We start from the raw sequence: 15,662 nt of genomic DNA on the forward strand, positions 1-15,662 counted from the left end.
GTGGCCGGCCTTCCCCTGCCGGAGCTGCGAAAAGGCGGCGCCCCGCCAGCACCCGGTCCCGGCCGCCGGGAAACTGAGCGCCGGCTCCGGGCGCCCGGCCGCAGCGAGGGGGCGGCGGCGGCCCCGCGGGCGGTGCTTCCCGGGGCCCGGCGCCCCGCGCTCCCGCCGCAAGTGGGTGAGGGCGCGGCCCGCCCGGCGGGGCCCGCTCGGCGGCTCCGGGCCGCTGACGCCGGCGGCGGTTTCGGGTGCCGCCCTGCCCGCCGGGACACGCCGCTCGGCGGCACGGGAAGCCGGCCAGACAGCGGGGGGCAAGGCCCCCTCTCCCGGTGCCACAGCAGCCCCCTCGGGCCTTGGCGGAGGGATCTGCGCCCCCGCCCTCGACAAAATGGAGGGGGCTGCGCGGTGGAGTGTCCGCCTCTCACATCCCGGCGGGGCTGCGGCTGAGGGGCGGCTCCAGAGCCGCCTCCTCGGCTGACGGAGACCAGCCCCCGCGCCCCCTCCCGCCTTTCACCTGAGGCGTCCTCCCCCTACCCGTCGGCGGTGAGGGTCAGGGCGGCCGCGCCCAGCAGGTGGGGGTTTCCTCACGGGAGAGGAGAGCAGGTACCACAGCCTCCACCGCCCCGGCTCCTCCGGGGAACGTGACAGGGATCAGCTCTGCTCCTTTAGTTTTGGCCTGGCTCCCTGGAGCCTGTCTTGTGCTTCGAGCCGGTGGCGGGAGGAGGCGCGGGGCCGCACGAAGCGTGGGAGAAGGTGGCTGGCTGCCCGGAGAAGCGGCCTCGAACGACCCGGTGCCGGCTGGGGAAAGGGGGCGATGGGGAGGGCGCCGGGTCTCGGTTCTTTCGCCTCAGTCTGTATGGAAGCGGAGTGTGAGTTGCTGGTAGTTCTCTGGCGAAGCGGCTTAACAAAGAAAATGGGTTTGCAGCATGCCTGTAACATCTCATAACTTGACTGTTAAAACTTAGGTTGATCAAAAATGACTAGCAGCAGCGGCTGGTTTCAGAGTGCTGGAATACCCGCCTTTGCCCCCGCGCAGAAGACTTCGCTGGCTCAGGCTCCTAGGCAGCCACCTGCAAACAAGCTTTCTCAGCCTGTAAGGCCAAAGCTTCCACCTTCTGGGAGGTGCAGCGTACCAAAGGTGATGCAAAGTCCAGGTACAGTTTTCAGTTTATACCCTGGGATTAGCTATTGAAATATACTGTTAATGCCAATGAAAGTAACTTTATGATTTCTCTCTTTTTTGAAAGGTTGCAACCCTCTGCTGCTTTTTCCTGTCACTGTATTTTCTTAAATGACTCCTTCAGCATCTGCTTGACTTTGTTCCTCTTCTTCGTTTGTCCTTTCGTACTGCAAGTTTGAGATTTTTTGTAGGGTGGGCTCTATAGTCTTAGCGTTTCGTACTCGTAAATTCCAAGTTACACATTAGAAGTGCTGTAGAGGTTGCCAAAATACAGGTTATGTACTGCTGGATGGATTTTCATAGCGATCATTGAGAAAAGTTTTAGCTGTGGTTCCAGATGTCCCATGATGTGTTTTGAGTTCCGTTTCTTCAAATAGTGGTATTGAGAGGTACGGACATCTATTTGTGAGGCTTGGAAATAATACTTTATTTTAGTTGCTCTTGGCTGGGAGACACTTGTGCCTGAGTAAATGGCAGTCCTGAAACTGAGGATTCCATCCATCCCAGAGCTGATACAGGGAAAATGATTTCAGTTTTTCGCTTGAATCCCGAAGAACACGCTGATCCTTCACGGGTGTAGATGCTGCAGGAAATGTTAATTGGTTATTCTATAGGAGACCTCCAAGTCAAAGACAACTGCCCAGATACAGCATGCTCCTTGGAAGAGTTTGTCTTTCCAGTGAAGCTCAGAAGCATGGGTTTGCCTCGGGACTGCTTCTCACAATTTATATAAGTCTCTTATGTTTTGACTAACTTGCTTCACATTGCCCCCTGAAGAGCATAAGGGCTCTGTGCTAGGACAGGTTCAGTACCCACCCACCTGCTGTCCCAGTTCCAAGTGTGGTTAATCATGGGTGTGGGGGGGACCTGCAGGGTCAGGGTGAGTGTGCGGTGCAGCTCTCCCCGTGTTTTCTCCTGGTCACCTCAAACAAAGGTGCTATCTCTGTATTCAGCTCTTTGTGGGTGGGTTTCTTTTTCTTTGACTGCATTACCTGCTCTTTGAATAACGTGTGTGGTTGCTAAAATTGTAGTTTTTTATAACAGGGAGTTCCACTGCTTCATAGTTTTGTGTGAAAAACCACGTGCTCCATTGTTTTGAATCTGCTGTCAGCAGCTTTCGTTTCATCACTGGTTTGCAGGGAGGGAGCGGACGGGGAACATGTGTTTTATTTACATGTGATATCTGTCTATATTCAGAGGTTAATGGATTTAGTACTCAAATTAAAAGCTTCGATGCTTTTAAAAGAGGAGGTACACGCCGTTTCAGAATTGCTGGTATTGTTAATATAGGATTCAGTACAAAGCCATAACTGCTCTAGAGTAATAAATGTTTTTGCTTTTTGTTCCTCTAAGAAGCATCTAAAAAGCATTTGTTGTAAACAGGTTTAAACTGTCAGAGAGTGTGTTCGGTTCGGTTGTTAAATTTTGTTTCAGAACCTTTTCTTTTGAAAGCAGGCCATGCACCCCCATTATCAGCACTTCCTCCAAAGAAAGACCTAGAGGAGTTTATTGCAAGATATGAACAGGGAGCAATAAACCCAGTATCTGCCTTGCATCAGTTTGCACAAATGCACCATGTACAACTTGAATTGAAAGAAACTAGTGTGGCAGGTAAACACTTCCTCTTTTCTTAAATAAAATAATACTTGTTCATCCTTGAGATGACCTGAGTTTCTGCAGTTAGTATTGATGGCACTAATACAGCTGAATTTTTTTACTGTTGCCTGCACTATGCTCCATGTATGTTGCTCTTTGGCTGCTCTTCTGTTGTCTACACAGCTGTGTCTCATAATTAGTTACTACAGAATTTGATCAGATGAATTGCATACAATTCTGACTGCTACCAGAACTTTGTAAAAGCTTCATAAGGTGAAAGTTGCCAAAATTCTTGTGGAGGTGAAAGGCTTGAGTTGTATTTTGCTAAAATTGTCTTTTTGTGTCCTTGAAATTGTTATAAGCACATAAAGCTATGGATGAAATACCTTCACTAACTGTGTCTGCTTTTTTTCCTCCTTTAAAGGCAATATCATAAGGCCTTACTTTGCCTTTTGTGCTGTGGTGGATGGTGTTTGCTACCAGACTGGGCTGGGAAGAAACAAGAAGGAATCTAAATTAAATGCAGCTAAACTGGCTCTTGATGAAGTACTTAACTTGGCGTATACAGGGGCAAAGGCTTCTGAAAAGTCAGGTAAGTATTCTAGGGACGCCTAATTAGAACTTGTAAAGGTTGGCTTGAAGGTTTCCGGTGCAAAATCTCTGTGTAGTTTTGTTAAATGCTTCTGTGTCAGGGCCTTTGCCAGTTTTCTTGAATCCTTTTGCGCAGACTCATTTGTTGTACGGTTCTGAAACTGATTGTTTTCTTTGTCTTTTGTGTGTTAGGAGTTGTTTGTAGCACAGAGTGGAGAATACTGCAGGAATTAATTTATTTGTGGCTGTTGTACTTGATTTGCTACTCAGTAGGTAGCAGCAATGTGAAGTTGTTCCTAAGTGGTTTTGAATTTATGTAATTGAAAGATTTCAACACTGAGTTACTACTTTCAAAAGAACTCAGTTACCATAACATTTATTATATTTTGAGGGTTGCTGCCTAAGTAGTTCTACGCTTACTAGCACTTCAAAATCAGAAAATTCTTTGATAATTAGAAACCTTAAATTGCTGGAAATAGTGCAAGATCCATGTTTTGAAATTTGGAATGTCCACCCAGTTTGACTATTTGTTAAATTCTTAGGTCTTCCCTGCACTCCTGCTGAGCTCCAAACTCCAGCAAATGCTGTTCGTGTTTCAAGGACCTGTTTTGGTAAGTAAATAAGATAGTCTTAATTTTATCTGTTGATTCAAATTACCCAGCAAATGCTTGCTGTTATATTTTAATTCTTTTTCTGCATTTAGTGATCTCTGTGGAGTTACTGTTATTTTAAACATATTCTCTTTGAGGAGTGCTGTAAGAATCAGTGTCGCTAAAGTAGGAGATTGACCATCAGTTCTACAAATAGACACAACTTAAATTCAAGCAATTAGGTGGTCAATGGGTGACAGAAATAGAAACGGTATTTCTGTCCTCACCTGAAATACTGTGTGCAGTAGGTGATCAAACTTGATCTTTATCCCTGATTTATTATCATGGATAATAAAAGCATAAAGTGCTTAGGTGTTCTTGTTGCTTATTTATTCATGTCCATCCTGAAAATCTTCAGAATTCTGCAAGTATGCGTTGACAGCAGTGCTTTTGCCATGTGTTTAGATTTAGAATTTGGCAAGTGGTTGATGATGTCTGATTTCGTGGCCCCCTGCAAATTCGTGTCTTGCTGGCTTTTGTTGTTTTATTTAGAAGGAAGACAGCTTATGTATCAAAAACTTTCACAGACACTTAAAGAAGTATTTAACAGCCTGACTGCCAAACATCCTGAGTACCAAAGCTGTGGCAGTTCACTGGCTGCCTTCATCATTGAAAGAGGCAAGTCTCTTCTGGTTGTGAGTCCTGGGGAGTGGAAAACCTAAGCTGTTTGTATTCCCAGAGAGCCTTGATTAATGCATTTCTGATCTGCTAAATAAATGGAAAGGATGGCTCTCCTCTGACATACTCTGTTCTGATGGCTCTGTTTCATACATAATTGTGCTACAGTCATGCAAATACTCAAGACCTACATAAGAATTTCCTTATGCTGTCCAAAGAGGAGTAAGGCTGTACAGACCAATATAGGCCAGAGCAGGTGGATATGCTCTGAACAAAGCTGCAGCCCGTGGAGAACCCACACAGGAGCAGGCTTCTGGTAGGAGCTGTTGTCCGTGGAGATGAGGCCATGCTGGAGCAGGTTTTCTAGCAGGGCGTGTGACACTATGGGAGACCCTTGCTGGAGCAGTCTGTTCCTGGAGGACTGCAGTCTGTGGAAAGGACCCATGCTGGAGCAGTTGATGAAGAACTGCAGCCGATGGGAAGCACCCAGGCTGGAGTGATTCATGAAGGACTGTATCCTGTGGGAGGGACCCCGTGTTGGAGCAGGGAAGGAGCATGAGGAGGAGACAGTGTTGGGAACCGGTGCTTCACTGTACTGCTGTGCCACTCGGGCAGGGAGGAGAGGAGGTGGAAGAGTCAGGAGTGAAGGTTGAGCCTGGGATGAAGAGGGAGTAGGGGGAAGATGATTTTTAGTTTTGTATTTGTTTCTTTTGTGCTACTCCAATTGGCAATAAATTAAATGAATCTTCCCCAAGTCGAGTCTATTTTGCACATGGTGGTAGATGGCAAGTGATCTCCTGTCCTTATCTTGACCTATGAGCTTTTTTATTTTATTTTTTCAGAGAATCATTTAGGTCGGAAAAGACCTTTCAGATCATTGAGTCCAGCCCGCTGGGGGACAGGGGGTGTGGGACAGCAGCTTGGTGGGCACTTGGCAGGCAGACGAGGTTAACCCACCACAATCACATAAAAATAAATGTTTTCTTTTTAGGTGGACAGCATGAAGTTGTAGCTCTAGGAACCGGAGAATGTAATTACAGTCAGTGCTTTCAACCTTGTGGAAGAGTGTTGCATGACAGCCATGCTGTTGTTGTTGCAAGACGTTCTCTGCTTAGGTGAGAGTGTGTGTACAAATAGTTACCAGTTCCCTTGCAGCAAGTTCTTAGTTTTAATTTTGCAAATGTAAATATAAGTACACTTGCATTTTATAGTGAATACCTTCTGGATTATTTTCAAACTATATGAATTAAATGTGAATGTCCATGTGTCTGCAGACTAAGTAGTGTTTGTCAGATTTACCGTTACTTAACCCTTTCTTTTAGATATTTTTATAGACATCTTTTGCTGTTCTATAATGAAAATCCAGCGAGGACAGAAAAATCCGTATTTTGCTCAGCACCAGGCTCAAAGCTGCTTACCCTGAAGCAAAATACAAATGTCTTTCTCTATATGAATCAGCTTCCAAAAGGAACCGCTCAGTTGAAATCCCAAGTGTAAGTACCTTGGTATTTTCAGAGATGTTGTAGTGGGAGATGAATTTGTTTCCAGTGACAAACATGTTGTGAGTGTGGAAAATATGCATTGTTACATGTTTCTAAGATGGAAGGGGAGCTATTCTGATTTTTTTCTTCGTGCTTTGGAAGCATTAATTTACAGGGTGGTAGTGGTAAGTGTGTGAGATGCAGCTCAATGTGACGATACAGAATACTTTTACACGAGTTGTAGCTTCAGGACGATGCTTTGTTTATTACAGATATCTGGTAACCCCCCTCCCAAGATACTATTAAAATAGTAATGAATCATTAATTTAACCACTGAGCAAGTGGATGTGGTGACTTAATGTCATCCTTTGCACCACAGGACTGGTGAGCACTTCAGGCTTTGATTTCTTACCCCTCTTTAGTTAAGGGAGAAAACTGTGTTTTGTTTCAGAACAAGCACTGTTTTGTCTCCCTAATGTGTTGCATCTGCTTGTTTTAAATACTTTGAAAAATGCATTGTAAGTTATGTATTAAAGGAGATTAACAACCTACGGATGTTTTTTCATAAGATGAACACCCGCCAAGTTACTTCGTTGTAGTGTAAGTAGACACAAAGTGGTAGCTTGTTTGCAGCATATGCTCTTGGTCTTCAATGTTTGCACAACTCCATCCCATCAGTGGCAGGGAACAGCACTGAAAGGGGCAGGAAAACTCACCTAATTAACAGATGGCTCAGGGACTGGTGCCATCGGTCAAATTTTGGCTTCTTTGATCATGGGGAGGTGTACACAGCACCGGGCCTGCTGGTGACAGGTGGAACTCAGCTATCTCAAAGGGGAAAAAGAATTCTTGGCCACGAGCTGGTGGGGCTCATTGAGAGGGCTTTAAACTAGGTTCGAAGGGGGAAGGGGACATCGCCCAGCTCACTAGGGATGAGCCCAGGCTTGGCGTGCCAAGGCCAGGGGTGAGATTGACAGCCCAGCTCAAGTGTGTCTACACCAATGCACATAGCATGGGCGATAAACAGGAGGAGCTGGAAGCCATTGTACAGCAGGACGGCTATGACTTGGTTGCCGTGACAGAAACGTGGTGGGACAACTCGCATGACTGGCATGCTGTCATGGATGGCTACAGACTCTTTAGGAAAGACAGGCCAACAAGGAGAGGTGGGGGAGTTGCTCTATATGTGAGGGAGCAACTGGAATGCATTGAGCTTGGCCTGGGGGCAAATGAAGAACAAGTTGAAAGCTTGTGGGTTAGAATTAAGGGACAGGCTCATAAGGGTGACATTACTGTGGGTGTGTACTACAGGCCACCTGACCAGGAGGAGGAGGTTGATGAGGCCTTCTACAGGCAGCTGCAAGCAGCCTCACAGTCACAGGCCCTGGTTCTCATGGGGGATTTCAACCACCCTGACATCAGCTGGGAAGACCATACAGCTAGGCAGGCGCAATCCAGGAGGTTCCTACAGAGCATCGATGATAACTTTCTGATGCAAGTGGTGGAGGAACCAACAAGGAAAGGCGTTCTGCTGGACCTTGTATTAACAAACAAGGAGGGACTGGTGGAGGATGTGAAGGTCGGAGGTAGACTCGGCTGCAGTGACCATGAAATGGTCGAGTTCAGGATCCTGCGTGGAGGAAGCAGGGCGATAAGCAGGATCAAAACCCTGGACCTCAGGAGGGCTGACTTTGGCCTCTTCAAGGAGCTACTGGCAGAAATCCCGTGGGCCAGGGCTCTCAAAGGCAGAGGGGTCCAAGAGTGCTGCTCACTCTTTAAACGTCACTTCCTCCATGCTCAGGAGCGGTAAATCCCCCTGAGAAAGAAATCGAGCAAAGGAAGCAGGAGACCTGCATGGTTGAACAAGGAGCTTCTAGCGGAGGTCAGGTGGAAGAGAAAGGTCCATGGAATGTGGAAGGAGGGACAGGCCACTTGGGAAGAATACAGGAATGTGGCCAGAGCATGCAGGGATGCCACGAGGAAGGCCAAGGCTCACCTGGAATTGAAGCTGGCAAGGGATGTCAAAAACAACAAGAACGGCTTCTTCAACTACATCAGCAGCAAAAGGAAGGCTAGGGACAATGTGGGGCCGCTGCTGAATGAGGCGGGTGTCCTGGTGACGGAGGATGCAGAGAAGGCAGAGCTACTGAATGCTTTCTTTTCTTCAGTCTTCAATGCCAACGCAGGCCCTCAGGAATCCCAGGCCCCGGAGATAAGAGAAGAAGCCTACAGAGAGGACGACTTTTCCTTGGTTGAGGAGGACTGCGTGAGGGATCGCTTAAGTGACCTGGATGTCCACAAATCCATGGGCCCCGATGGAATGCACCCACGAGTGCTGAGGGAGCTGGCGGATGTCATTGCTGAGCCACTCTCCATCATCTTTGAGAGGTCCTGGAGGACAGGAGAGGTGCCCGAGGACTGGAGAAAGGCCAATGTCACTCCAATCTTCAAAAAGGGCAAGAAGGAGGACCCTGGGAACTACAGGCTGGTCAGCCTCACCTCTATCCCGGGAAGGGTGATGGAGCAGCTTATCCTGGAGACCATCATGAAGCAAGTGGAAGAAAAGAAGGTTATCAGGAGTAGTCAGCATGGATTCACCAAGGGGAAATCATGCCTGACCAATCTAATAGCTTTCTACGATGGCATGACTGGCTGGGTAGATAAGGGGAGAGCCGTGGATGTTGTCTACCTAGACTTCAGCAAGGCTTTCGACACGGTTTCCCATAACATCCTCCTAGGGCAGCTCAGGAAGTAAGGGCTGGATGAGTGGTCAGTGAGATGGATTGAGAACTGGCTGAATGGCAGAACTCAGAGGGTTGTCATCAGCGGCGCTGAGTCTAGTTGGAGGCTGGTAACTAGTGGTGTCCGCCAGGGGTCAGTACTGGGCCCAGTCTTGTTTAACTTCTTCATGAACGACCTGGATGAAGAGTTAGAATGTACCCTCAGCAAGTTTGCTGATGACACCAAACTGGGAGGTGTGGTAGATACACCAGCAGGCTGTGCTGCCATTGAGCGTGACCTGGATAGGCTGGAAAATTGGGCAGAGAGGAACCTGATGAGGTTCAACAAAGGCAAATGCAGGGTCCTGCACCTGGGGAGGAACAACCCCATGCATCAGTACAGGCTTGGGGTGGACCTGCTGGAGAGCAGCTCTGTGGAGAGGGACCTGGGTGTCCTGGTGGACGACAGGTTAACCATGAGCCAGCAGTGTGCCCTGGCTGCCAAGAAGGCCAATGGGATCCTGGGGTGCATCAAGAAGAGTGTGGCCAGCAGGACGAGGGAGGTTCTCCTTCCCCTCTACATTGCCCTGGTGAGGCCTCATCTGGAGTACTCTGTTCTGTTCTGGGCTCCCCACTTCAAGAAAGATGAGGAACTACTGGAGAGAGTCCAGCGGAGGGCTACAAGGATGGTGAGGGGACTGGAACATCTACCCTACAAGGAGAGGCTGAGGGAGCTGGGCTTGTCCAGCCTGAAGAAGAGAAGGCTGAGAGGGGACCTAATATATGCTTACAAATACCTGAAGGGTGGGTGTCAGGAGGATGGGGCCAAGCTCTTTTCAGTGGTGCCCAGTGACAGGACAAGGGGCAATGGGCACAAACTGAGGCACAGGAAGTTCTGTCTGAACATGAGGAAGAACTTCTTCCCTCTGAGGGTGACGGAGCACTGGAACAGGCTGCCCAGGGAGGCTGTGGAGTCTCCTTCTCTGGAGATATTCAAGACCCGCCTGGACAAGGTCCTGTGCAGCCTGCTGTAGGTGACCCTGCTTCGGCAGGAGTGTTGGACTAGATGACCCACAGAGGTCCCTTCCAACCCCTTCTATTCTGTGATTCTGTGAACTGATGGTTAGGATTAGGTTGAATTACTATTTCTTATTTAAATACTGATTTTGGTATTCTGGTCACTCGAGTAGCTGAACATGATGTTTCTAAAATTTGCAGATACTGAGCATAACATAAGGCACAGATCTACTGATAATTGTTTTCTGAGAAACAGTATTAGATACCACTTTACAGCAATCTCTAATTAAAGTACTTTCTCACTGAAATTCATTTTCTTGTCTTACTTCAGACATCTCAATCCACAATCTATATCTGCTTACGAAACTAGTGAAGAACTGAGTCTCCATGTTGCTATAGAAGGCAAGATTTACCTAACTGTTTGTTGTCCACCTAAAATTGTTAGAACAAGCAGTATGTCAGCAAGTGACAAATTAACAAAATGGGAAGTGGTTGGTGTTCAGGGAGCATTGCTGAGTCACTTCGTTGAACCCGTGTATATCAACAGTATTCTTGTAGGTAAGCTTAATGCAAATTTCGGTGGGTTTTTTGTGTGTTTTCACATTCCAGTTTGATTACATTTTATAAAACATGAACTAAACCAAGGTGGTTCTTTCAAGATGTACAGTATTTTTCTGAAAAGGTGCTAAGTGTGTATATTTTTTTTTTCCACTCAACTTTGAAATGCTCTATTGTAAAACTATTAGGCTCACTCTTTTTTCATTGTGGGTTTGTTTTAGCTTGCCAGATTGCCCTTCTTTTACTATGTATTCAAGTAACAGAAGAAATTCAACGTTGTTTTGTAACAAATTAAATTTTAGATACTGAGAAAATATCAAATGTGACAAAGACTGTGTTAACTGTTCAGTCAAATGTGGTGTCTGTAAGGTGACGATGTTAGTCACTTAACTGTAGAATTGACCAGTGGTGGAAAAACTGCCAGTATTCAACTGAAAATGGTCCGTTTCACCCTGGGGGTATCTTTCAAGCTCTTTTGGAAAGTCTTTGTTCAGTTTCGTGTTTTTTCCCTGGTCTGTGGCCTGCCCCATTCCCTCCCCTTGTATTGGTTAATGCAAATAGGTGTTTTGTTGAGGAATAGGGGTTACCAAGGTGATGGTGAAGTCTCAGGATTTTGTGGCAGTCAGGAAAACCACACTATTATTAGAGGTCGTTTCAGTAGCTTTTATATATGTGGTGGAATTAAGTTAATGGATGTTATCCTGCAGGTTTTCAGGTATGTCTTCCTGTCAGTATGTGTACTGGGTAACATAGTACACAGGTATCCAAGTTCCCCAGACACTGAAGCTGTAGCGGCTTTTCTGTCACAGAACAAGGTTTCTGAAGTGCTCCAAAAGATCGTGCAAGAATTGGTCAATGCCTGCCTGTTCTTTCTGAGGAGGTCTGGGCACTTAAATGCAGTAGAAGAACTTCTACTATGCTCACCTAAGTGGTATTCAGACTAAACAGAATAATCTATAATGTATTGCCCTTCTATTTAATAGAAATTCTATGACTGTTCCTTGAGATGCTGTGAACCAGAGTGTGTTTATTTAGTAGGCAGTCAGAAATACTGTTGGCTATGGAGTAATGTGGGTGGTCTCCCTAGCTTATTTTCTAATCTAGAACATCAAAGTTTGTGCTGCAGCTTCTACTTTAATCATATCTTTGGCAAGGAATGTAAAGAGTTGATGGAGAAGGATCGTTCCAAAAAGGAGGCTTCCAGTGAAAGTAATGCCGCCTCTGGAGAAGAAACTGTGAAATCATTTTTGTTCTGTGAACTGAATATTGGAACTGATTTTACCAAACATGAAGATTGTGTAGAAAAATGAATATGATGTAGACCAATGGAAATATCTGCATTCCTAGCTTTTTTTTTTTTAAAATTTGAGGTACTTATACATGATTGATCTTGTTTTGTTTAATAGGAAATGGAAATTGCAAGGATACAAGAGGCCTAGAAATAGCTATAAAACAGCGTGTTGATGATGCACTTACATCAAAGCTTCCCATGCCTTATCTGGTCAACAAATCTCATACTTACTTGGTGAATGCTGCACACCCGATTCAAACAGACCTTAAACAGAGGTCTCTTAGTTTGAATTGGTCGTTGTCAGATGCATCACTGGAGGTTGTGGATGGGTTAAATGGAAAGACCACTGAAAGGTTAGAATTTTTCTTCATTATTTTGGAAATCATGGTTAGCCTTCTTGTTCTGAGCCGGTTCATTGGAGTATTCATTTTTTAAGCTATACTTGGAGGCCACAGTATTACCCAAAAGAGAGCGATTCTCTCTTGTGTTAGGTGAATGCATCCTATGATTAGACGTAGTTTTGGAGATCCTGTAAATTTGCAGTGAGATACCAAGATAAAAATTAAAAAGTTCTTCGAATTAAGGTACCTTTATTCCATTGTCTGTTGCAGTGAATGTTGTAGTTTTCACAACACATAAAACCGATTGATTGGCATCCTAGTTAAGGTGAATTCCAGTTTGAAAACGATTTTTAGTTGGCTTGATGAAGTTCTCACAGCTGCTGATTTGCATTGGCTTTGAAAGTGGAAGTAGAATCATATGATTGTATTCACAAAGCATTGGAGGGGAAAAAAAAAGTGCTGTAATGATCAAAGCAATATACCTTTAATGTATTTGTTACTGAATTTCATTATTCTTTTTTCATTTTGACTATAGCTCACCATTCAAAAGCGGCAATTACATGGCAAGTCGTCTTTGCAAGGCAGCAATGTTCAGTCGTTTCAGATTGGTTGCTAAGGAAGCAGAACGGAACGATTTGCTTCAAGTTGCAACGTACGGTGAAGCTAAGGTAAGCTGGTACAGGGAGGGGAAGTTTTAGTAAGAAGTCTCTTAATGGCTCCTCTCAAAGCTGGCCTGATAGGCGGACGTGACTTTCTGTTTTGCTGAAGACGTCGCCTTGAACAGCTGGATCTCCTTTATTGCCTATAATTTTTGCCTGAGAACGTCTGAAGTTGCTGTTTTCAAGTAAAATTAATCTAGAAACATTCTCTATGCAAATCTGCCATGTTTTGTCTCAGCATATGGAGGTTGGTGGCCATTTTCCTCACATAAGATAGTTTCATATTAAAAAAGTTGGGGGTTTTTTGTTCATTAGTTCATTTCAATCTTACTTTTCATATTTGTTTCATACATGTGTAGGTATTTTTCTACCACAGTGTAGTCTTGTGGGAGGATTCTTATGTCACAGAGGAGCAGGAAAGTAGGAATTGTTCATCGGAAGACAGCATTAGGTCACAGGCTTTCCTTTGTGGTATAAAAACACAGAGAAATTACTTAAAGGAGATGCTGTGATTCTTGGTTGCTGTAAATGCTGCTCACTCACTTCTGTCCATACTTGGAAATATGTAGGCTTATCTTACTTCTCAGTACTCTTCCTGGTTTTTCCTCTTCTTGGTTCAAGAGATTTATTTCCAGAATTGTTGTGTGAAACTGAAGTTTTTATAAAGTACCTATCTTTTTTTTTTCCTCCTGTCAGAATATGCAAGAGATCATTTTTTAAATGATTGAAAAACTACTTTAACATAGAATGGCTTGCTACTTGGCTGTTTGTTCACTGTGTTTAGATTTGCATTGAATGATATTGAATGTTTATTTTCTGTGTAAAGAGATTATTAGAACTGAAAAGATGCTGAAAAAAATAATGGTTAACAGAACAATTCTCCCATCCCAATAAATGTGCAAACATAAAAAAAGGGTATAGTTTTAGAGTCTGTAACACTTTCTCTCACTGTCGGCAGCTGAGGGAACTGTAAGATTTGTAGGTATTGTTTTCTGCGAGGTTTGTGCTATATGCTGATGGTAAAGAACACAGATCTCTGTAACCATCATTTTTGAGACCTTTCAAGATCTTTCTTTTCCATTTTTTTAGATTCAATCTGAATTGTACCAAGAAGCTAAAAATTTGCTGCAAAGCTACTTGGAGCAACATAGTTATGGATCCTGGATTGTGAAGTCTCCACGTATCGACCAGTTCAGTGACTGACTGTGAGGCGGATTGTATGCGAAGTCTGGATGATTTCTTTTAGTAAAATGTAATTCTGATTAGTAAAATGTTTAGCTGTAGGGTTCATATTTGCAGCAGGAAAATAATTCCAGAGCTGCTTCTTGTCAATGTAAATGCAGTTATTAAACTGCCTGTAACAGTTTAGTCTTTTCCAAAAGTTGATGTTTTCTCATAGATAGGGGTATCTAAGAGCTTTGCAAATCTCTTGGTTTGTCCCTCAGTGCCACCTTGTTTCTGCTCGCTCACCCTCACTCCCGCTCCCCACCCCACCCTGTGGAGTTACTGACATGTTTTTTTCCTGTTAGTTGCAGGATTGCTGTGTATTGATTTCTTCTTTTTCCGCTGCCTTTTTCATAACTCTTTAAGAAAGAAGAAAAAAAAAAAAAACAGTAAATGTGGATTTCTTTTTGAAGAAAAAGGATACCGATGTGAGAATCACTTCAGAAACAAAAATTGGCAATCTGTGCTTTATCTGTAGGTATTCTGTACTAGTTGTTTTAGGACTTTTGTTTAGCATGGATTTGCCAAGTGGCTTGCAGTTTACTGCATATTGTTTGTGGTAGAAGGGCTAAAAACCAATATGTGTACTTACTTCCAAATGTGAAACTTTGAATTATCAAGCTGTTACACAGCTGTTTTGTGACAATCAGTATTTTTGCTGGTGGATTTAAAGCATTTTAAAGGTGTCGAAGCTGTAAATAACAACATATTGTGATGTAGTACAGAAGTCACCAGAAATAAGGTTGCCTCAGCTTTTGTGGGCTGCCCCAAAAGCCATCAGATGATGGTGCCTGTACACTAGTTGGACTCCTCCACCCACAGGCTACTTACTGTATCACTGTACTAATGAGCCCTCACAAAATTGTCTGCATACCTAATAATATGAAAAATGTTGTGTATTGAGAGGGAAGTTGCTTCCTTGTAAGTTATGGTAAGAGTATGGTAATATTATGAGAGTGTTTGAAGGGATGTTGTTAAGTACCATACTTGGGGGTTTTGTGGTATTGGGAAACATTAGTGTATTTAAGATAGATAGTACACTTTCATTATGTTACTTAATTTTTGTGTATCAAGTGTGGGAAGCTGTTACGTAGTGTTTTCATACATCAGTAGTAGTTTAGTGCTGTAGTCATGTTTCAGCTTCTTACTGTAAGAGGATTCTAAAACAAAAACCTCCTTCCAGGTTTCTTTTTTTTTTTTTTTTCTTTCCCCGCTTAATCTGTTTTTCTAATTAGTATGTGGAGTCCTTGCTGGAGACAATTTTTTTGTTGATTTTCAGGTTGTTTTTCAAGCTGTTGAGACTCACTGACTTGTTATTACTCTGTCCTTGACCTTTGTTTGCTATTCTGCTATTTTCTTTTAGCTTGGGGGAGGTGGTGTAGCGGTGTTGTCTTTTTGTGGCACATGCTCCACATAGTATTTGCTTCATGTAATGTTTCCTTTCTAAGAATGCTTGGGAGTGGCCATCATATTCCAGGCTAAAGCACAGTGTTGCCTTTTCCAGGGGTATTAAAATTTCAATAAATTTCCTTGACAATGTGTTAGCGTTTTACACGCTTCTGGACCCTTTTTCTGCGTGGACTTAGACTTTTGCTGAGACATCATCACCAAGGTGTTTTCTGTAGTTGAGCTAGAAGCCTTAAATATGTATGAGTAACTGAGCTTTTTTGTGTACTTCAGTCATTTTATTAATTGAGCAGCAAACCAAAACATCTATGAGACTTACATTCCTTCTTAAG

The 15,662-nt window shown here is 44.2% G+C and overlaps 1 protein-coding gene across 1 annotated transcript; it reads left to right on the plus strand.

Moving 5' to 3' along the window:
• Positions 1-274: 274 nt before the first annotated feature.
• On the plus strand, positions 275-13,927 carry ADAD1 (adenosine deaminase domain containing 1). The gene is made up of 12 exons (XM_075422196.1): positions 275-600; positions 963-1,151; positions 2,633-2,788; positions 3,198-3,365; positions 3,907-3,975; positions 4,507-4,632; positions 5,624-5,747; positions 5,955-6,125; positions 10,182-10,408; positions 11,815-12,052; positions 12,576-12,708; positions 13,789-13,927. The coding sequence occupies exons 2-12, from the start codon at positions 974-976 to the stop codon at positions 13,900-13,902; spliced, it is 1,704 nt and encodes a 567-aa protein (XP_075278311.1). The 5' UTR covers positions 275-600; positions 963-973; the 3' UTR covers positions 13,903-13,927.
• Positions 13,928-15,662: the final 1,735 nt, after the last annotated feature.

This window comes from Opisthocomus hoazin, chromosome 5 (assembly GCF_030867145.1).
Source record: "Opisthocomus hoazin isolate bOpiHoa1 chromosome 5, bOpiHoa1.hap1, whole genome shotgun sequence".
Taxonomy (NCBI): Eukaryota; Metazoa; Chordata; class Aves; order Opisthocomiformes; family Opisthocomidae; genus Opisthocomus; species Opisthocomus hoazin.

Coding starts and splice junctions, on each gene's coding strand:
- ADAD1 (XM_075422196.1), top strand. CDS start 974: ATGACTAGCAGCAGCGGCTGGTTTCAGAGTGCTGGAATACCCGCCTTT. Junction 3,366..3,906: donor AAAGGCTTCTGAAAAGTCAG/GTAAGTATTCTA, acceptor TTAAATTCTTAG/GTCTTCCCTGCACTCCTGCT. Junction 5,748..5,954: donor GCAAGACGTTCTCTGCTTAG/GTGAGAGTGTGT, acceptor CCTTTCTTTTAG/ATATTTTTATAGACATCTTT.